Here is a 23,697-nt window from a genome sequence, read left to right as displayed (position 1 = left end):
CAGTAATATGCAGGTTCATTGATGGGACAAATAGTTTAAATGCTGAAGAGCTCTTCTAGCTGTGATTGTTTCTAAAGCAGGTTCTGACTGTATCGAAGGAACCACTTTAATGTTTGCAACATTATTTTTAGCTAAGGTAATGCAATAGGACTATGGTAATGTAATGTTGTGCTTTTATTGGTTATTGAGCCATTTTGGTTCAGATAAAAACATTTCAATGTATATTGGATGGATGTCTATGGAATTAGGGCTGGACATTTATGGACACCGAAGCACAACTCCTAGAAACAGCGCATCAAATTTTGACTCTCGTGGTGAAAAATTTCAACACTAGCAGACTGAAACAATGATCTCCAGTTATTTCACTTCTCATCGTTAGCCACCATTAGGTTCCGTGTGGTTTTTGGCTGGAATAACAGCGTGTCATATCCTGGAATCTGGGATGTCCTTGACTGACTGACTGACTGATCCTATTTCCACTGCTGGCCAGCCGAGTGCCAAATGAGTTGCAGTTTCTGCCGCTAACAGGTTCTGTCAGAGGGATGATTACAGGCTGCGGTGTTCCCACCTTAGTGCATTGTCCCTAGATTTAGATTTTGTCCCTGATACAAGACTGGACCTTGTATGGAATCAAACTACAACCCATCATATGAGCAGTCTACAGAGCTGCTCCGGTTTCCCAGCTGCTCAGGAAACCGGAGCGTTTTAATACATCAGGTCCACCATTATGACAAATAAACTCCTAATACTGCAGGTATCGTTATTACTGAAGGAGACAGAGGAAGAATTAAAGATATGACACAGAGACAGCATGAGATAGAGAGAATTGAATTGAATTGAATTGGTGCCCATTTAAGAATCTATCAGATCTGAATGGCATGTAAACTTAACACCAGCATCCCTGAAATAAGACAACATGCTTACTGCAATACGAATAGCAGGGTTTCTTATTTCTCACTGAAATACTAGAGGGCCTTTAATTCAAAATTATTACAGGAAGAGTTGAGTTAACTAACACATATTTCAGCAAAGGGGAGAGGCTGAAAATCAGGCTTCATATGAAAATATTACTAGGACCAACTTATAGGAATCAAACAGATGGAGTTGGAAATGAAGATCTGCTTCTAATAAAAGTCTGCTTTGACCTGGAGTTGAGGTAAATTAAGAGTAACTTTCCAGACAGAGGCTGCATGCTGTGTGAGAGACAAAATGAAAATAGTCTGTCACGTCTAACTTTCTCCATCAATGATCATTTTACAAACAGTAAATAAAGCTGAAGTCATGACTCAGTGTTAGAATCTCATGTGCATGTTCAGTGATTTCTGCCGTCACAAAATCAGAATCATCAAAATCATCATGTATTAGGTTTTGAGCTTGTCTTGTTTTTCCTCAACAATTATTGGATGTGTAATTTGGTGTAAACATCCACATGGTCTGTGATCCTTAGGGCCACCGTCAGCACAAAACTTGAATCAACATTCCCATCAGCCCCAGCTTTACTGCTCATATACCATGTTCTCAAAACCTGTAAAACTGAGATGATGAAGACGGTAAAAGATTACACCTGTTTGGCATCAACACGTTTTATTGTCCTTATGAGGATGTTAGCGATGCTGAAGCTAGCATTTAGCTCAAAGCACACCTGTTCCAAAGTGCGGCCTCACAGAGCCGCAGGTAATGGCTTGCAGGCTCATAGTTAACGTTTTATTGATCACTTACATAATATTATTCCCAGGTGAATATGACAAAACACACAGAGAACTTCAATGACACTTTATTTATCACCACTTGACCTGTGTGCATGTGTGTGTGTGTGTGTAGTGTGTGCGCGCGTGTGCAATATTGCACCGCACCATGTATCGTGTGTTTATGTCGTGTGTTTTATCTGAGTAGACCTCTCTTGTATGATTGTAAAACCTTTGATATCTAGCTCACTTGTGATAGTCCCCCCTTCCTGTACATGAACACAGATTCTGCTAGTAAAAATACACAATAGGCCAAAATAACTCAACTGGTGTCTTCGCTACACACAACAAGGCCCAGCGTCTGTAAACAGTGAAAAGTAACAATCAAATAAGAACATCAACTTAATCCATGGTTGGTGTGAAGGGGTTTGCTTTTTGGGCCACAGCACTCCTCCTGCATTTTATTTGATACAAGTCTTGATTTTGTAGCACTTTGTATTATTAGATTGAATGACAATATGAGGTGTAGAAACTAACCAATGGTTACACAGTTTTCAGAAAAAGTATATTGTATATATATAGTTATATATATAGATTTATGTTCATTTATAAGCTTTTTAAAATAGCACAGTAAACACTTTGCACACATGATAAAAACCACTGAATGTGTCTGATTGTTTATGTATAGGCCAATGGCATCGAGGGAACCACATCCTGATAAAGGCTCAGTTCACTTTCTCTGCAGTCAGCTCAGGAAGGAACTTGAGAACTGTTAGTCACTAGTGTAGAAATGAGAACATTCATCTGTGATATTTTATTAATAAATCCAACACGAGGATTGTTTTAACTCTTTTTTTTTTCTTAAGCGTTTTTAAGTATTTGTTAAAATTTGCCTTCCTGAAGTGGCTAAACTCGAAAGAGGCCTGAGCCCGGCTCCGGACCGCACGTTCCTGTCTGTAACTGTAATTTGGAATATGTTAGAGTCTGCACACTTTAACCACACAGAAAGAACAACAGAAACAAAAAAGAGAAGTTATATAAAGACAGTCAAGTCAAAAAACCAGAGATACAGAATTTATAGTACTGCACATCATCTCTGCTCGTCCCCTTTCCCATCTTTTTTTTCTGTATTTCATACCTGTACAACACCTGCTCTCTCGCCCTCTGTCTCATTGTCTGTCTCTCGCCCAGGCTCTCGCTTTCACTCTGGCTGTCAGTCTCCATGTTTTCCCCCAACAGTCTCTGTACAGTTGGCTTAGTGGTGACCGTAATATAAGAAATAGCTAAAGGGTTCCGTGTGACGTTGGTTGTAGTTTGTACAGAAACATAAGTTTTTTTTTTTTTTTTTTCTTCATGTAAACAGGCACACACAGATCTCTAGAGGCTAACTCCTCAGTCAAGAACAAAAACCAAACACCTCTGCGAGAGTTAATCAGGTCTCTCTTCGCCAGTCCTCCTCTTCTCTCTGCTGATGATTTTATAATCTTCACGTGTCGAGTGTTTCGGCCTCGGTCTCAGTCCTGCTGAGAGGAATAAGGCCTTGGATTTTTCCTCCGACATGTAGAGGTTTTACAGCTACTCAGTATTTATTTCTTCTTTCCTCCCTCGGTGACCACTGCCAAGGCTTTGTTACAGTTCGCCACCCGAGATAATGAAGTTTAACCAAGGCTGCTGTTGTCCAGGTTGCTGTTTGTTTAGTTTTATTTTCGCTGTCTATAGCATCAGTGTTGGTGGTCTGGTGCAGGAATTTCACGCTGTCTCCGACAGGTCCACGTGGAACGAGCTAGCAAATCCTTTTGCGGGCTGAAAAGACAGAGGAACACAGTTGTTAAGACAAATGACACCCTTTCCCTTGAGAATTTCTTAGTGGCACAATCGGCTCGAAATACCGCCTCTTGAAGGATACATGCCACAAAGGACTCTCTGTGAAGCTATTTATATAACTTACAGGCCGGTCCTCGTAGTATAATGGTAAAACTAATTTGGGAATTGGGTAAAAAACATGTCCATCAGCGAAGATAAATGTTCATGATTTGGTGGCTACAGAATGCATGCATAGAAAATACACACAGCGCTAATTGCTTCATTAATTATCTATAAATGGATCATTAAACATTTATGAACCCTTTATCAAGGCAACCCTGGTGATCAGAGCGTTGCCGTAGCCAGTAGTCGCACGTGGTGCTATTTTTAAAAGTAGAACATGATGCCTGTTGGTTAATAGAGCCTCAGCCTCTGGGACTCTCCTCATATTTTTTACAGACTGATGAACAACAAAACCTTTGCCGAGGCAGCGTGCGGTCGATTAATTTCAACAGAGCAGGAAAAAAGGTAAAAAAAAATATATATATATATAAATAAATAAATTAAGAAAAAAGGGAGAAATCGTAAATCAAAAAAAAAAAAAAGTGAAACGATATGAAATAAAGTTGTGAGTCCTGGACCGAGTGAATGTGGAGTGCATTTATCCTAAACCCTGGGAGGCAGACGAGATGAGCAGACGCACAGGCAGCTATATTTGGAGCGAGGCAGGCTCTAGCACCTAAAGGCTAAATACCAATTATTTTCCACGCAGTCCTGATGTGCAAGAGGAATATTGCTTGGCTGTGTTTGGTAAGTTGCAAACAAGAAAACAGAATGTGGGGGGGGAAAAGGAAGAAAAAACAAAACAAAAACAGGTTATGGTGCTCATGGTTTACCTGAGATACAGCCCACACAGTCAGCATGCGGTTTCATGAAGGATGGTGGTTAACATGGTGGTGACTTGACCGGAAATGACTTCTTTACTGAATGTGTATATCAAATCCATTCTCTACTCTTAGAGCTAATAGAATATTCATGTAATGTGGGAGCCTGGAAAGCAATTGAAAGCTGCAAGAAATGTCCTGCCATCCTTTTCAAAAAGAGGATCCCATTCAGTTTCTTTGGAGATGCAGGCTTGAAATTCACTTTTATTTTTTTCCTTTTCTTTTACCGCAATGTATTGTGAATATATTTCATCATTTGCCAATTTGAAATCACTTTATATTGCAATAGCTTCCCTCCCTTTTCTCGCACAGTAACTTGGTGGTACGTGACTTTTCCAGCAGAAGAAATCTTGACCTCCCGGTTGACAACCCACCCTTCTTTATGTCAGGTATTGATCCACAAGCAAACAAGTATAGATACTCCAGACTTCCGTTTTAGTACGGAATGGACTTCAGTGCTTGTGAGAAAGAAGAAGCGTGGGCTGTGTGTTTCACCTTTCAAGCTGCTCAGTAGGGAAGTCATCGCGCTTGAGATTGTTGTTCAGCAAATGGAAAAAAAAAACATGTCCTTCAGTACATGAGAGGATCTAGCATTTGTTGCCTCTCTATGCGCTTCAAACATGAACCGTGTTTTAATCGCGGCGCGTGCAATGATGGCGAGAATAGAAAGGTGAAGTGTGCATGTGTCGGTGACCTTTACTTATATGAGCATCAGATAAAAAGGACTTTGAGGGGGGGTAAAATTTAGAGAAAAGGAAAAAGAAAGAAAAAGGGGGCCACAGCAGTTTAACAAGAGTCCAATTTTAAATTGTTTATTTTAGCCCAAGTGACATGATTACAGACAGTCTGTAGGGTCGGGATGGGGTTAGATTAAGAAATTTCAAAAAAGAGGTTTTGGAGGTGGGGAGTTAGAAATAATAGATTACACTTTACATTCAACAAAAGAAATTATAATTTACAAAAAAAATAAAATAAAAGGCAAAACAAACAATACAACGAAAGATAAAGCCGTATTTGAAAGAAAAAAGAAAGAAAGAAAAAAGCTCCTTAAAAATAGAAGAACTAAAAAGTTGATAAACAACATAAAAAGTCCAGATCAGAATCAAGAGGCAGATTCATCGTCCCCTCCTTTTAGTATCTGTACTGGACCAGACCAAAGTCATAGGGTCCCAGGGAGCTTTCATACTGATACTCACAGAGAAAGGTGGGTTTGTACGGTAGGGTCCCCCTATCATACTCTTTCCTCTCTAGCGTGCTGGAGCTGTACTGCTGCTGTTGCTGATGGAGGTGATGGTGAAGGCTGTGGTGTGACTGTGACCTTTGACCGTCCTTGCCAAAGGTGGAGAATGACCTATCGTTGGACGAGACGGTGGACGAGGTCATGGTGAGCTGGTCGGCGAGGTTGACAGACGAGGGTACCTCAGTGTCGGGCAGCGTGGCGTCCATGCCGGGCACGTGCAGGTTGCTCCGGTAGTCCGGCCCCTGGCGCCCGTCGGACGGCACGAACGACGGCATCCAGCAGCGGTCGGAGTGACCCAGGGCCTTGCACTCCTCTGTGCAGTTGGAGAACAGGTCAGCACCTGCCAGAAAGGATACAGATAGAGGGAACGGGAAAGAGGAAGCAGGAGCGAAGCGAGCAGAAATGGAAGGGTGGAAAGATAGATGGAAGATTATGGACATGGGGATGATAAGTAAATGGAAAAGAAAGAAGAGGGAGCGTTGGAGCAGAGGCGGCCCAGATAGTTGGAGTGGAAAGGGCGAGATGGAGTGGGGGGGGGGGGGGGGGGGGGGGGGGGGGGGGGGGTGTGAGATGAGAGAAAGAAACCAGAAGAGAGAACACAAGTTAGCAATCATTTGCCAATGTCGCGAGCGAAAAAAAGAGCGGCAAAAGCTATTCATCAAAGAGACAAGGCCAACATTGATGAAGCGAATTGTTTGTTTTCCTCCTCACCTCATTCATTCCGAATGAAATGTGCAATCAAAGTGATGTGGTGTTGCGAAAACATTTCACCCCCTCTCCACATCAACATCCTCAGACTCACAATTGATTCCCAAACACCAAGAGACAAAATATGAATCCATATTCCATCATCTTTGCACACACACACACACACACACACACACACAAAAACGACAATTATGTTAAGAAATCTGCCACAAAAAAAACAAAAAAAAAATCACTGGCTGCTTAATCACACTCTAATGTCAATCATCCCTATACAAACCGACAAAGTGTGTAATTGACACGGAGCTACTGCCAAAAACAAAACATCAACATAAAAAAAGATTAAATTAACATCTGAAATGATATAATAGAATAACACACACACACGCGACCAGCATGACAGAGGTACCAGTTATGTTAATTACGCGCTCTTAGAGAGAAAAGAGAAAAGGAGGACGGGGGGGAAAGAGAGAGTACGAGAGAGATTATAAAAGGCAAGAGAAAGGAACAAGGGACGTGAACAGAGTCATCACAATAATGAGACCCTGCAGCCATTCTCTACTCATGTACAGATTGGATTTGTAGTTTTCCTGCTTTTTTTTCCTTCTTTTTTCCAGCGGAGCCAGGACAATGTGGAGAGAAATCGCCGGAATGGCACGATCAAAGAAGGAAAATGTGCAGTTTAGGGTGAGAGGAGGAAATAGGCATTACAGGAAGAGAGAGAGAGAAAGAGAGAGAGAGAGAAACAAAGAAAGCAGACGATCTGTCATCTGTAACTCCCTGAGGCTGAGGGGGCTTCAGATCAAAGGGTCTACTTACACAAATCTATTCTACTGATCCATTCCACTGATAATGCCACTGTTCCTCTATTACTAAAAGCACACACACACACACACACACACATGAAACAACGTAATGTAAGCATATACATCGATAGACACTACACTAAAGACAGATCAGCCTAGACGGTGTATTTATACACAGAGACAGAGAGGGGTGGTGGAAGGAATACTATGTATTACTTTTAATAATCAGAACAGAAGTAACAATCATCCACCAGGATATCAAGGTGTGTATGTTTTCACCTCGTCCTGCAGCTTCAAACTGAGGGGAAAAAAGGCTCTTCCTGCTTCATTCTCCTCCTGCATATTAAGACTAAATCTCCAAACATCAGCCTGTCATGGATTATGGATTATGTTTGCCAACAATGAAAGAGGCAAAGAGAGAAAAAAAAGCTCATACATACTAAGGTGCACGGTGTCAAGGCTCTTTTTGTTGGTTTGCTCTCAGACTGAAAGTTGTGTGCATTTCAGACGAGTTCCTGCTTCACGATGCTAAAAATTTGTGACTAAACTTGCAAATATAAATACTAGTGTGTGAGAGGCTTCTTATGAAGACTAGGAACAAGTAATTGAGGGTCAGGTCTCTCTCACTTTTTTAAAATTAATTTTACGTCCCTCCTGTTTTATATCCCCAGTTGATATTCTTCTTAAAGTCTCTCCAGACCGTCGTCCCTTGACTGTCCAGACGACAGAGGGGAAGGCCTGATGAAAAATGTTGATACGCTCACATGAGTCGGGCTTCAGTCATTACCGAGCGCTCACAGCAATGAGATTACAGAGCTGCAGCACTTTGTCCTGGGCTTTTTTGCTTCTCAAACTACACGTTCTCCTGCACAGTTTAAAGCAGGGGGGGGAACGAAAAGTCATTTCACCTCATCTGCATGTTGCTCTGAGTTAAACAGATATACGTATAATTGAATCTGTATTTTTAGTCACAGTTAATATTACAGACAGACAGAGCATTGGTAAAGAATGCATTAGCAAAGAACAGAGCTCTTTGTGCTGAAAATGTAAACACTGCACAGTTATCACCTCTATCAAGGAAATGAAACATGGATTAGGCAGCGTTGGTGCAATAACACAGAAGCAGAGATTGTTAGTTTTTATTATAATGTTACCATATTACTAGGTATTATCATATTCAGTCATTTATTAAAAATAGGAGATAAATTTAACCTAAATGTAACACAGGAGGCAGAGAGAGAATATCACATCTGTTATTCTCACTGTAAATGTCATCCGCTGACATATAAGTATTGTTAACCGCAGTATTGTCAACACGTTGTTTGAGAGCTACTGTGGCTGATTTGTTTTTTTAGTTTTTTTTTTCATGTGAGCGTGTGTGTGTTTGTGTGCACCATGTGGATCTAATGGCGTTGCTAATTCAGGCCTCACGGGGAGCGAGACACGCTACAAGACTGTGCAGTGACCAGAGAGGCCAGAGGAGCCGCGGAGCTCGCAGACGAGAGACAGCGAGGGCCAGACAGACGGGAGGGAGGGAGTGTGTGTGTGTGTGTGTGTGGTGGGGGGGCACAGATTTCACAGCCAGCGAGACAGCAGGCAGGAGAAGCAGCAAGACTGCGGGAACCATAAGGAAGGGGAGGGAAGACCCAGGCAACCACAGATGGAAAGAGCAATGGCCAGAAAAGACAGGGGGAGACCTGTGCCTTGCAGATGGAGATGGGAAGAGGGGTGAGACAGAGGTGGGGAGACAGAGAGGTGGGGGGTGGGGGGTGGGGGGGGGGAATTTAGGTTTAAGCAGTGGCAACTCTCCACTTTCTTTCTCTTATCATCTAACTCTTCAGGGTCATGTGGATAAGAGCCCTAAATAATAAATAAGAATAAATGCAGATGTAAAATTCTGCTTAAACTTTGATAAAGTTAATTATATAAAGGATTACAGTGCAATATTCCTGCAGGAGAAGAAAAAAAAGAGGCAGGGAGGAGAGAAGGGGGGGGGGGGGGATAAAACTGCCCATAAGGGCTGACGGACACTTTCCTCCGTGTTTTATTTAACATTTCGTGATCGATTCAGCAAGTTTTGAATATGTCAGGTGTCAGATTTGGTCCGTTTACCTCTGTCTTTCCCTGTCTGGCCCTGCAGAATCAGCAGCGCTCACTTTGCTTCCTGCCTGCCAGAAGACTTGGTTTGTTTTCATCACCACCTACTGTAGCATCTAGTGTGGGCTGTGCGTGAGCAGCAGCAGCTCTGCTCTCACCAAGAGAGAGAGAGACAGACACCGTGATCAGGTGGAGAACACAACAAGAATCTCTGTCTAAATTTCTCACTGGGGAGGGAAAAGCTACACTGAGGGAGTAGAGAGAGAGGAGAGGGGGGGAGGGGTGGGTCTGTAACTGTAAATACCAGATCAGATTCTGTGTCTGGTTGCATTTCCCCTCTGATTCACCCCGGAGGGAAAGCTGATGTATATTTATGTTGCCGTTAAAAGCTGGAGGCATTAAAATCATGCTATTTCTGTTAATTCCCACCTTTAAGCCGGTCTTTTAGCGTTTTAACCGACTTTTTTTTTTTTTTTTTTGCAAATGGATTTCCTACTTGGACACACAGGGGTGTTGACCTTAACGCCCTCCAATCATCTCGGTGCCACTGTGTGCAATAACATGGTGGGTTGGTGCAGTAGTAGCCAGGGCGCCAACACCAACGTGCACATATGCAGGGAAGCAGATAGAGTTCATGTCGACGGATTAAGAGAGGGCTCGCTTTGTTCCATATCGCTCATATCTGAGTATATTATTAAGCAGGCACAAGGGCGTACTGCGCTCCGGAGATGATGGGTAAATATAGTCTGCAGCACTCTGCTGTTTACCGTACATCAGGCTCAGAAAACTCTTGTCACCGGCTTCCAAACTATATACTCCCTGATTTCTGCCTGGCGGCTCACTCTTTAAAAAAAAAAAGAAAAAAAAGAAGCTACATTGACACATATGTTTGCAAGCACACACTCTCACACACACACGTTTAAAAATACTCTCCTAATGTGAAGATATGTAAATGTAAACAGAGAGACAGGCCACGCGCACATGACACCCAGTGGCTGTTGATCCTCGCCGAGCACCTTTTCTTCCTCGGGCAGGAAGCAAAAACAACAAGCAGAACAGTGACTGGCAATGACAGGCCCTGCCAGCAGCCCTATCTCTCATCGTGACCTCATCAGGCAGAAAGAACACACACACACATATACATATACAGTATATATAAGCACATACACACACGTGGCTGCATACACACACCAGGGGATGTAAATGACGCTACATAATGCAAACACAATCTACTTGCTAATAAGCAATCAGCATTTCTGTTCTTTTTTTTTCTTTTTCATTACATCTCTGCGTGTTTCCGAAATCCCACGTCGGCGTGATTTGACTAATTGCACCGCCTGACGTACATCCAGCAACTGGGAGCGGGGAAATGAAGGAAAAACAAATCCGGGGGAAAAAACATAAGCCGCATGTTTGAATTCACTTTGTGGGCATACTGTATATAGCTGCTGCACTCAGGTTTGCACTCCCTCCCCTGCGCCCATTCATCTGTCTGTGTCCCTCTTTCTGTCTCTATTAGTCCCTCTGTGTTACGTCCCCCCTCTCTCTCTGTCTCTTGTTATTTTTTTGCTCACAGTTAATCCTCTGTGCCCGTTTCTTCCTCCGTCGTTATCTTGTTTTCTCTCAAAAAAAAGAAAAAGAAAAGAATAGAAAAAAAAACTCCCCCAGGTAGAGAGTGTCTTCTATCCATACCTCTGTTTTTCATCTTGTCCTCCACTGTTCCACAGAGAATACCGACACAGACGTCAATATTTGGACAGCAGCTCAAGACGGCAGGGGAGCAACATAGCTTCCTCGTACAAGTTGGCCAGTGAGGCTGTGATGAGTAAACCAGAGACCTCCCAGGGCCAAAACACAGCAATATGGCTCCCACCATGTCCAGTAATGACAGACAGAGAAATTGTTCTGGGTCTCTGAGAGGCAGCTACCATTTTCAATGTTTGTTCCACGGCAACGGGGCTGGAGAGGAGAGCCAAGATGTCCGTTTGATTAATACGACCCCTTGTAGTACAGCGAGGCCGGCGGATGACCTCTGGTTTGTATGCCTTTTCATCACTGACTCTCTTCTTTGAATGGAGCCTGCTGCGTTACACAGACAATGCCTCAAACGCCGAGACCTACTGACTGAAACCATTTAATGCTAATTATGATTTATTACTCAGGAATGATTTTTTTCTTCACCCTGGCCCATCATGTCCATGAGCTGATAACATTGTGCTCAGCAGAATAAAAGGTAACACAGTGACATTGCTACAGGAAGTCTGGCATTCAAGCTAATGGGAGTTGGTCAGTCTTTAAAGGCTAGACTGGACACTGGAATGGTTTTTTGCTTAGCCATGGTAACAGAAATGCAGAAGTGTGGGCATCCCTGGTCGAAGTTTATGTTCATGTGAACAGTTCAGCAAGTGGAAGATGAAATGATCTCCAAAAGGCATAAAGTTACAGATGACACATTCCCTTTCCATTTTAAAGCTATCCTGTGGAGTTTTTACATATAAACCAATGTCCGTTGCCACTGCCAAACGAGTTATTAGGATGATCATTGAACGCATCTCCACCACACAACAGTCTCTGGTTTGCCTAGAAGCGCTATTGCCTCTGAGGAGCGACATAACCGTGCTGTCGCCCAGGAAATTACGCATTTGCGCGATGCGAGAGCGTCATTCGCTCGCGCACGCTGACTGTTATTGTTGCAGGACTCGAAAAAAAACACGGCAGATGCCGCAAATGTGCAAAACTCCACAGGGAAGCTTTAAACAATTTTTTTTTTTCAACTTTTACATTTTCAAAATGTCAGAAAAGGAAAAGGGCCCGCAGCAAAGGTTTGACCACCCTGCATAGTTAATACCTAGTGGCCCCCCCTTTGAAAACTATCACAACATGTAAATAGTAAATATCTTGTCTGATACTTGGTCAAAGTTATCTGAGAGCTCAAGTCTCCTGGGTTTCCCATTCTGCTGCTTTGTTTCCCTTTTTCACTCTAAAACTGTAGAAAACAAAAATAATACACTGATTTTGTTTAAAATATTGCAGAAGACTGTCTCATGTTTAACTTGATGCCTTTTGGAGATCATTTCATCTTCCACTTGCTGAACTGTTCACATTAACAGGAATATTGACCATGGCTGCTCAAACCTTTGCAAACTTTTGATTGGAATCCAGTGGCCTGACCTTACCTGACCTTACTGTGTTTTACTTGGAAGAAGCAATTACTCATTTTATTAGAAAACTGTGGAACCTTTGGCCTGTGTTTCTTTTTTTCCTATTAGGTTTGAGGAAATATGGTGGATAGCTTAAGATCTGGGCAGCTGCATCCAGAACATTTCAGCAAGTACAACATGCAAGAGAAGAGAGAAGTAGAAATCCCCCCCCCCCCCCCCCCCCCCCCCCCCCCCCCCTTTGCATGTTTACTCACAAACTGAGAAGTGATGGAGTTATTGTTCTGTTCTGTACTGGAGAGCGTTAGAGAACAATTTAAATGAGGCTACTAGTCACGCGTCCCTTTGAGCATTACCGACACGTACCCTGACGTCATGTTTTATGGTTTCTTGTAGGAAGTGTAGCTCTGCAACCTGGCTGGAGCAGATGTTCGCTGATGTTAAATCTCTGGGCAAGAAGGATGATGGGAGTGTTACTCATGGCCAAAGCATCTTTATGACTCCCAGGACTTTGCTGTTTCCATTAGTCTCACAGCCTTATGTTTCACCTCAGTAATTAATATCTAAGGCCCCCTGTCTGAGGCAATGAATATACGTTGCTTTACTTTCTTCACTCTGTATGTTTTTTAAATGGAAGCACATTCATATGCGCCAGTGCTCGGGCGAGAAGGTTCTTTTTCAACCTTTTCAGGGTTGAAGACACTTAATCTGCCATTCAGCTCATTCACGAGGCTCAGCCTTTACATACCAAGAGCACATTCATCAAGCCACTCGAAGAAATGTCTCAGTGTATCGGTAATCATTCCATGACATGTTCTAATTGCTGTAGGGAACTCATTTTCACACAGATCTCAGCAGGTTAAAGAGGTGAATACACTTTTTCATCTACCTTAAGCAGTGCTGCACAGAGGTCATGATTGATACAGTTTTCTTTTCCTTCTGCTTAGTTTAAGAGGAGAAAGTTACCTTCCAGTAATCTAAACAGTCTAGTCAATTAATTAATGAAAGGGATTGATTGTTCCCTTTCGCTATTATGAATTTTATCGATGTTCAACAAAGCGGGCAGCTTAGAAGAGGTGACATCTCCACCTGTTCCAGGCAAAATTCAAATTGATTTTTTTTTTTTTTTTTTTTTTTTATCGAGGCAATGTTTTTATCCTTTTGGCTGTAATAGATTTTTACTGTTTCATGTCACATTGAGATATTTTTTTATTCTGTCCTCTGCTAGTGGGGTTTAAAAGACTAGTGCTTATGTTTTATGTGCATCTTAACCGTGTCGCCAGGTCACATCTTTCCCGAGTTAAAATACCGTCTGCGATGATTCCAGCTTCTCACATGTGAGCATTTGTTGTGGTTCTTTTGCATGAAAGTTAAAGGGATAGTTCAACATTTTGTCAAATTGGCCCATTGACATAATCCCTATAGGTTTGTTACCTTTAATTGTCGGTGCATGCTATTTTTAGAACGGCGGAGCAGAGCCGCGAGCTGCTCAGAGCTACGCTACGGAGGCTCATGGGATTTCTTGTTTTCCCTCATCAAACTCATCAAATACACACGCATTCATAGCGTGGTGAATGTGCAGGTCACAACTTGTCCAGAGCGTTTTGGAGTTGTTGGATTGTGTATTTGATGAGTTTGATGAGGGAAACCAAGAAATCCCATGAGCCTCCGTAGCGTAGCTCTGAGCAGCTTGCGGCTTTGCTCCGCCATTCTAAAAATAGCTTGCACCGACAATTAAAGGTAACGAACCTACTCCTAAAACTATAGGGATTATGGCAATGGGCCAATTTGCCAAAATGTTTAACTATCCCTTTATGGTTTTGGACTGGATGGACTTGGATTGTTACTTTTTAAACTGCTGGACTGAAAGTTGTGTCCCCGACTGGAAGGGTTCCTTTGAAGTAACTGGTTCTTTGGTGTTGTTCTTGTCATTTTAAAGTTCTTACATACTCAACACGGTGCCTTAATTGTTTTGATTATTTAAGCTTTTGAACTAATCCTGAGACGTCCTCCGTGTTTTCCCCCTGAATCACTGCCATAAATATTTGTCATGTTATCTCGACGTGAATCAATATTTCTGAACCAATCGTTCATCCTACAGCCCTCGTTCTGTCAGCATCTCGGGGGCCCTGGGAGGAGGGTGCTTCAAAAGCTTGCATGCTAAATTCCTCTGACAGCTCACTGACATGGGAAACTGCAACACGGTGCCCACCGCTAATTCATAATCAGCCATCTAATACACCATTGCCACAGTGATTTAATTGTCCCATTTGTCACGGCTGTTGTTCTCACCAAAAACAAACGTCATGATAATGATCGTTTCCAGTCTCCCACCCGTCACGCAGTCTCTCACAGCTGATCGAATGTTTCTGAGATGCCAAATTTTTTCACTGATGAATATTTTAGACCGTCTTATCTGTCACCTTTTTTGTTTTGCTTGCTCTTCCCGCCAGCTCTTATTAGGATGATGAGGGAAATAATGAGGGAAGCGGTGTCTAATATGAATCAAACAACCTAAAAAAAAAAGAGGTTGCAAAGAGAGGATGTAAAAAAAAAAAGGTGTAGCAGTCAATCAATAGTGCTTTGGCTCCTGACGTAACGGTGCCTCGCCCCAGACACGCTGCTATCAGAAAAGCCATTTGCCCACTTTTTAAAGGTATCCGGTGATATCCCAGCCTCACAGGCAGTGTCCCTTTGATTTAAAACCACGTCAGGAGACTTATTTTCTAAAGTGTCAGACGAGCGGCCGAGCGGGAAGCTACGGCAGGTGTAGTTGATGATATGCCAACTGGAAATGGTTTCCTCTTGATTTGAAATATTCCGAGGCGCACCAAAAGGGAGAGTGTGCCTTCGCCGTCCCGTGAGGAAACCTTGCCTCTAACCCTCCTTTGATAATTGCTATGCAAAGGTTCTGGAAATGAATTACTGATCAGCCGAGTGTTGCGGAGAGCCAACGTGTGGGGGAGACAGAATGAAGGATGAGACCCTGCCACAAACCCTGAAAGAGAATATGTGTGTGTCAGACACTCACACACACACACACACACATACAGAATGCTATATTTACATACAGGCTATATACAGTATAACGGTGTGTATGCATGTGCACACATGGATTTGCCTATGCACACAAACACTGCAGTAAGGGATGGAAATACGTGTAAGTCTATACATAGACTTGGCTCAGGCTTATGCAGTTTGGCTTTTTTGCTCAAGAACATGCACTCAGCACAAAACTTATCCAGACAACTGCTGACGGTAACACACACACACAAACATAGCAACCACATGAGACAACCAAGCATGTTCTAATCCCTCTGTATTTACCCCCACAAAAAATGAAAAAAAAGAATAGAAAGAGAAAAAAGAAAAAGTCACACATGTACATACTGATACGTAAATGAGCAGTGGTACTCTGTATGTAGAGGCAATATGCACCTGGCAGAGAGCCAAGCAGCAGCTACCACTCTCTCCTCTTAAACTGAATCTCATTTAAGCTTCCGAGAGCAACGTCTCAAAGGAAAACTCCTTTTCAATACAGACATCATCACCGAGCCTTGTTTTTCCTCCACACAGACCACACACACATACACACACACACACACACACACAACAGCTGATTACATGCAGGTATCATCTATACACCTACATATTAAATCAGACAATGGTATACCTTTACACCCGCACACACACAGACACAGAGACACACACAGCGTCTGGTTTTGTTTACAGAAGTCTGTGGAACTCAAGTGTCCCTCTTTCCAAAATACCAGTCGTGTGATATTACCTCCCATGGAGTGGTAAGCTGTTCCCTTCTAAATCCAACATGAGGAACAAATGTGGCTTTCTTCATATGAAATACACAGTGCAGCACCAAGGGGGCCGGTGCCAAATGAGCGCGCTCGGAGCCGAGCCAAAGCCGAGGAAACATGATATCGGTTCATAAATGCGATCCTGTAGCTGTGCTGGTGAACTCAAGACAATATTCCACATAAGTAAAAATGCACTCAACAGGGCCTGTCCTTGAATATAATGTCATGGATGATTTCTTACTAAAGCCCGGGGTTACCTGCTGGCTGAATGTGCTAAATGCATAGCACTTACTCATAACCATAGCACATGTTCTATGTTTTGCCACCCCTTTAGTGTCTATGTGTGTGTGTGTGTGTGTGTGTGTGTGTGTGTGTGTGTGTGTGTGTGTGTGTGTGTGTGTGTGTGTGTGTGTGTGTGTGCGTGCGTGTGTGTGCGTCTGGTCTGTTGAGTGGAAATTGCAGCCAAACTCCGCATGACTGTGCTGTTCCACATATGCATGGATCATATTCTGATGTAAGATATCCAACTCGGAGCATCCACGGCGATAATTATCTCACAAAACAATATATTTTTTTTTTTTAAAGAGAAAGAATGAAGACTTTGGACTTCTTCCAATTCTGCATTTCAGTCTCGCACAGTTTGACCTTCGCAGCCTGTTTCATCAGCGAGGGCAGGGAGTGACACTGCCGCTGCTGCATATTGGCTCTCTATTTTGGCTTGGTTCATTAATAATATCAAACACAGTGAAGCCTGATGAGGACCCGTTCACCATCCTGCAGCACCTATCTAATCTGCTCTATTTGTATTCCCAGCACTGAGATGATATTTGGCAGGTTCCGGTCTAGGCAGGGGTCTTACACAAGCCGTGTGGAACAATCCTTCAGAGGGAAAGGGCAATTCAATATGAAATGAGATTTTGTATCGCTCCGCTTTTCGTCTGACTCCACTTTGATCAATAAACAGGTACTAACCTAATAGAATTTTAGAGAGAACAAGCAGAGGCTTATGATAAAACCAAAAGCAAAAAAATATCTACTGCACTGTAAAGTGGGGGGAGAGAAACAGGAGTCAGTAAATAAACCTGAAGTGAGAGTGAAGAGATCTTCTCTAATTTCAATACTTTACCTTTACTTGAACTCATGCCAAAGTGGGGAAAAGGATTGTGGCTAACAAATACAAAGATTACAAAAGCTGCTAATGTGTTTGATCAGCTGACTCTATAACCAACATAGCCAGTACAATACACCGACTGCAGGGGCTGATTGAAATGCATCTCATTATACCACTTTAGCTTCCATGCCTTTTCCCTTTAACTCTAGTGAACCTATTGATTTGTGCCACTAAAGCAGCGGAGGCCTCAGCACTAGCCTGGCTGCCAGTCGCTGTCCTTTCAGTACCACTCGGTGAATCAGCAGCGGGGTTACAAACAGTGGAGGGGGCGGGGGTAGGGGGGGGGGCGGTGGAAGCAAGAAGCAACGAAAGAAGGAAAAGACAATTCCAAATTTCCCTCCCTTTCATCCGGGTGTGAAATACAATCAACACCTCTGGGGGGCTGTTCATGCCAGCCATGTAACCTCCGGAGCCCGGGCCTTCGCACACTCTCAAATTAAGGAAATTAAAAGTCACCGGTCCGGACCAACAATTCAGCATTATCCCATTCACAATCGCAAACGCACACCACTGAAAACTAAAAACGGGCCAGAGGGGAGGGAGAGCGAGCGAGCATTGTGAAATGACAGTGTAATTATGGGATGGGGGGGTTGGGGGAGGGACTCACCGGCAGAATGACCCCGGTTGGTGGCGTCGTGGTCACTGTCGCCTTGCTCGCTGTCGCCGTGACCACTGTCTTTGGAGCTGACGATGTCTGCTTCTTGGAATGCAGAGCTGGAGGGAGCAGGAGGAGGAGGAGGAGGAGGAGGAGGAGGAGGAGGTGGGGGGATAGGTATGAGAGTAATGAAGAGGGCAGAGACAGAGGTCAGGACACAATATTGGAAAGGGGAAGATGAAGAGAGAGGAGGAGAAGGATTTAATGAGGGGCAGAGAGACAGAGAAAGAGAGGGAGAATCAGAAATCAACACCGCATTAATACAGTCACGGTGGCCGTCAAGAGTCTAAATTGGATGTTACACATGGCATGTAATGAAATCCAGCATTAGGGTTTTAATAGGCACTGCTCTGTCAGTTATGGGACTGATGCCAAATTGAAGATGAACGTTATGGATACACTGGGAACCATGTAGCCTCTCAAAGCCACAATTAACGATGCGGAATATACGGGGATTCATACTGATGGGTGTAATATTCAATTTTACAGATGTGTGGACTGGTTGTGGATCCACCAGGCCAATTGGATCTTAGAGGTCCTCTGATGGCGGATGGTATGTGCCTCACTGGACCATACACATTGGTAAAAAGGCATGTGTGTGTGTGTGTGTGGGGGGGGGGGGTGCTCTTCACTACCTGTTGACACGTCTGGGTCTGTCCACCAGATAGCTGAGTTCTGCTCGTTGATGTTTCGTCTGGAAAACCCACAGAAACAACAGGCTTGGTCACTTTTAATGCAAAACAATAAAATAATAATTAGCAGACACTGAAGGAGGAGGTTCGTTAATTGAGGGGAATATAGACGATCATATAAATACATTATTGTCAACGTGTCACTGTGTGAGAGGAAGCCGTGACAGCGCGCAGAGAGGAACCGACGATGCGCCGCGCACCCACTTGGTGAGTGAGTGAGTGGGCGAGAGGAGACGAGAGCAGGGGAGAGTGGGTTAGGGAGGCGATTGAATGCGTAAATGATTGAGCCGCCCGATGCTAAGACTGAACAACCTTTGTTCACGGTGCTGCCGTGCTGGGTCGTGCACGGAATATTTAACGCATAGCAAAGGCAAGGCTGTCTGGCTCCACTCCAGCCGCACTGCAATCAACACACAAAAAAAAGTCCCCCCCCCCTCCTCCCCCCCCCCCCCCCCCCCCCCCCCCCCCCCCCCCTCCTCCAAACTCCATCCACACAGATCCCCAAGCAGAGCGCACCGGGCTGAGCATTGAGACAGGTTCGTCAAAATCACCCCCTGGCTCCATCTGATGATATTCTACACCCAGAACTCTACAACCTGCGTAGGATATATATACGTATATTGACTGATCTGGCCCCGTGCTGAGGGAGGAGAGGGAAGCCTTCTGATGTAACCAAACTGTGTTGCGCTCAAAGAAAATGCGCACTTGGAGAGGTTTTTATAGGCTGCAAAAACTTCCTGGAAAAACAGCTCAATCTGTTAACGCACCCGCTTCTTTTATAATTATCACACACTTGATGACAGATGCCACGCCTTTGCCAGACAGGTTACCCAAATCTCCCAAATTTTTGGAATACATTAAAGACAAATCCCCCTCTCTCCCCATCTGTGCGCGCTCGCGTTAAATATATAGGTCAGATTAAAGCACCCGAGACAGAATAAATAAAAATAAAAATAAATAAATAAATAAAGCATCTTCAAGGCTGGAGCCCTGACTGGAAAATTATAAGCACTTTATGCCCAAAGTCTTTCATACACACTCTGTTGCGCGCGACATAAAAAGCTGGTCTGACAGCGTTTATTCTATTGCGATTGAACTAAAAGGCCACATGGGATTTCACCATTGACACGTCCCATCGCTATTACGCATGACAATGATTAAAGGCCACTGAGCAGCGCTGAGCCAAGTCAAAAGCTGATAACCATTTTCATGCTCTCGGAGACTTTGGCTCTGCGTGACCAGAATGGATAACGCGCTTTGACGTGAAGCGGACACAGCTGTTGGTTTTCTAAGAGGAGCTTTTTTTGTGGTTAACCCTTTAAAAATCACGTTCCTGTTGCACTTTCAATATAATTGATTGGGAGGTGACCGGAAACCCCCCCGCGGGCGACAAGGGGCTGATTCAGACCTTTCTTACCTCATTAGAGAGAATACTGCCATTGGATATGATGTCCGGTTGTTGGTCACTGTAACCCGTGACTATGGCGCCGCAGGGGTTGGTGTGATCCGTGTCAGTGCTGCGGGAGGGGCTGCACGGTTTGAGGAACATCAGATCCGTTTTGGCGGACTCCGGTGTCAGACACACCTGGTAGCAGTAGGAGTTCTGGTTCTGGTGGTGGTGGGAGCCGAAGCCCCCTCCCACGCCGCCCACACCAGACTCCTCCACGGGCACCTGCCCCACGGGCCCGACCCCTGATGTCACGTTGGTGCTCTGAACTAACATGATGTCGGATTTACTCAGCTTCTTCTGCTTGCGGCCGCGGGCCTGCCTGCTGCAGCACGAGCTGCAGCACAGGCAGCACTCACCGGCCAGCAGGCACGTGTACAGGTTGAGCGTCTTGTCCTTTTGGCAGCGCACGGCCAGCACGATCATGGCCAGGAGGAAGATGAAGGAAACGGAGCCCAGGGCGATGATGAGAATGAGGGTGAGGTCAAGGGAGGTCTCTTTCGCCTTGGAGGCCGAGCCGCGATCCCCGCTGCGGCCCTCCACCACGCTGTCCACCAGTATTACGCTCACGCTGGCGGAGGAGGAGAGGGGGGGTTGCCCGTGGTCCCTGACTTCGATCAGCAGGTCATAGTAGCCCTGCAGGTCCCGCTTGGGAGAGATCCTGCGGGCCGTCCTCAGCTCCCCGGTCCTCCAGTCCATGCGGAACATCTCCATTTCGTTGCCCCGCAGGATGCTGTAGGACAGCCGTGCGTTCTCGCCATCATCCGCGTCCATGGCCACTATACGCGTCACCAGGTATCCGGGCTCCGCGGAGCGCGGCAGGTGCTCTTTGGCCGTGCCATTTTTACCGATGGGGGCTATCACAGTGGGAGCGTTGTCGTTTTGGTCAACTATGATCACATTTACAGTGGTGTTAGAGAAGAGCTCAGCGGCGCCAGAGTCCTTAGCCTGGACCATGAAGCTGAACTCCTTCAGCTGCTCATAATCAAAAGAGCGCAGCGCGTAAAGGTAGCCGGTGTCCTGGTTTATGGACACATACGTGTCCACAGACATGCCCTGTATGTCACACTCCAATATGGAGTAGGTAATAAGAGCGTTTTGTCCTATATCAGGGTCCAAAGCGCTCACGGCGTGAATGAACGCACCGGGCACATTATTCTCAGTTACATACACATCATAAACCACCTGCGTAAAACGGGGCGCGTTGTCGTTCTCATCGGAGACGTGCACTTTTATGGACTTGCTGGTGGCGAGCGAGGGCTGACCCTTGTCTTTGGCCACCACGGTGATGGTGTACGAGTCCGTGTTCTCTCTGTCCAGCGGTCCGTCCGTGACGATGGTGTAGTAGTTTTTAAAAGAGGATTTCAGCTTGAAAGGAACGTCTCCCAGTATCTCGCAGCTCATTTGCCCGTTTTCACCAGAGTCCCGGTCGGAGACGCTAAAAAGTGCGATCACGGTGCCCGGGGCGTCCTGCTCGCTCACGGACTCGGTCACGGTGCTAAAACCAATCTCCGGCGTGTTGTCGTTCACGTCCACGAGTTTGACCAGCACTTTGCAATGCGCAGGGACCGCGTTGGCACCCAGATCTTTCGCCTGGACATAGATCTGATGCGTGTTGCTCTCTTCATAGTCCACCTCCCCCGCCACCTCTATCCTACCTGTTCTGGCATCAATATTGAATAAGTCCTTTATCCGCGGAGTGTTGTGGCTGCTGAAAGAATAAACTATTTCCCCGTTTTGTCCCTCGTCAACATCCGTGGCGTTGAGCTGAATGACCAGAGTGCCCAAGGGCGAGTTTTCCCGCAGGTTAACAGTGTACACGGACTGGTCAAACGTGGGCGCGTTATCGTTAGAGTCCAGAACTTTAACGACCAGCAGAGCCGTCCCGGTCCGCTGCGGGATGCCCCCATCCACAGCCGTCAGCACGTAGCGGTGCACCGCCTGCTGCTCCCTGTCCAGCGGCTTCTCCAGCACCAGCTCCGCAAACTTGTTCCCGTCGCTCTGTGTCTGCACGTCGAGGTAAAAATAGTTATTATTCGTTATGGCATATGTGCTGAGCGCGTTTGTGCCCACGTCCGGGTCGAAGGCGTTCTCCACCGGGAAACGGGTCCCGGGGATGGCGCTCTCTGATATCTCCACGGAAATGTCCGTCTCCGGAAAGCTGGGCGGATTGTCGTTGATATCCATCACCTCAATCTCCACGCGAAAGAGCTCCAGCGGGTTCTCCAGAAACACCTCCAGGTGCAGCAGGCATGGGATGGTCTGCTTGCAGATTTCTTCCCGGTCGATTTTCTCCTTCACCAGGAGCGCACCGTTTTCTAAGTTCACCTCCAGATAAGGTGTCCGTGAACTAGGCACCGTCTGAAAGCGGCGAGCGGAAAGTTTGGTAATGTCCAGCCCCAAATCCTCTGCAATATTCCCAACCACGGAGCCAGGCTCCTGCTCCTCTGGCACGGAGTAATGTAGCTGAGAGACAGTTCCATCCAGGATGGAGAGTAGGAATATTAACCAAATCATCTCCTCTCCCTCTCTCAAAGTGCACTTAAAGACGAGCAAAATAAAAAAAAAAGAAAGTGTTATTCCGTTTTCTTACAAGAAATGAGCATTTCCCATTTCCTCTGTCCGTAAAAAGGCAGTGGAATAAACAGCAACAAGGCTGCCCGATACGAAAATTCCTCTCCTCTGCCTCGGGTCAGTGGAACATTGTGTCGTTTCAGCTGTGAAAAGCACAGCCATTTGATCCGAGCTTCTCTGTTTTAATCAATTCTGCACCGGTCTGTGAGTTTTGGCGTCAGCGCAAACATTGCAGGCTGGAGCCAGGACGCGTAGCCAACACTCCCTGTGCACAGAACAGACTGCCCCTTCTTCACAGAAAGTCACAAAACAAAGCAGGAAATTCCACATAGGCAGGAAAAAAGAAAAGGAAAAAGAAAAAGGGGAAAAAAACAACCTCCTATTTACGCAGCGCCGGAATCTATAAGGAATGCAACTTCTAAATAAAGACTGGCGAATAACAGGACTTTCCCCCCTCTATCTCTCTCTGTGAGGATGTAATCACTGCGCCTAAGCGCTCAAAGCGGATGATGTTCTCAGCTCGGCTTCTGTAAGGCGAGTGTGAGCAGCGGGGTTGGTTTTGCGCACAGCTCCTTTCCCCACCAGCCAATGGTATTCTCAAACACCGGGTGTAATGGCACCTGATTGGGGCTCCGCAACGCCAGCCAGAGCACACATCGGGCCCTCATAACAAAACCAGTTAAGTGCCGCTGCGCTCCTCTCTCTTCTCTTCTCTTCTCCTCTCCTCTCTCCACTCTGCTCTCTTCCCCATCTCTTCCTCCAGGCCCAGCCTCGGCTGTAGCAGGGAAATTAAATGTTTTACACACCCAGTGAATTAAGAAAGTCGAATAATAGCGGGTGACATTTGGCGATGGCGGGGGCTGTGTGCAGGATCATATTGCAGCTGCCATGGGAATGCTGGTGTTTCT

General features: G+C 45.2%; 1 protein-coding gene across 3 annotated transcripts; it reads right to left on the bottom strand.

Moving 5' to 3' along the window:
- Positions 1-1,855: 1,855 nt before the first annotated feature.
- pcdh10a (protocadherin 10a) lies at positions 1,856-22,732 on the bottom strand (the record flags this gene model as incomplete). Of its 3 annotated transcripts, none has more annotated exons than XM_083980296.1 (5): positions 1,856-3,488; positions 5,852-6,012; positions 18,029-18,135; positions 18,712-18,770; positions 20,186-22,732. In XM_083980296.1, 5 exons carry the CDS (start codon positions 22,730-22,732, stop codon positions 3,435-3,437), a joined length of 2,928 nt encoding a protein of 975 aa, XP_083836422.1. The 3 variants fall into 3 exon arrangements, with proteins under 3 accessions (XP_083836422.1, XP_083836420.1, XP_083836421.1); XM_083980294.1 differs by lacking the exon at positions 1,856-3,488 and adding an exon at positions 4,818-4,935 and having other exon boundaries at positions 5,625-6,012; XM_083980295.1 differs by lacking the exon at positions 1,856-3,488 and having other exon boundaries at positions 5,564-6,012.
- Positions 22,733-23,697: the final 965 nt, after the last annotated feature.

This window comes from Trachurus trachurus, assembly GCF_905171665.1.
Source record: "Trachurus trachurus genome assembly, chromosome: 1".
NCBI lineage: Eukaryota > Metazoa > Chordata > Actinopteri > Carangiformes > Carangidae > Trachurus > Trachurus trachurus.
Note: the sequence above shows the minus strand (reverse complement) of the source record. Positions and strands in the feature narration are given on the sequence as shown.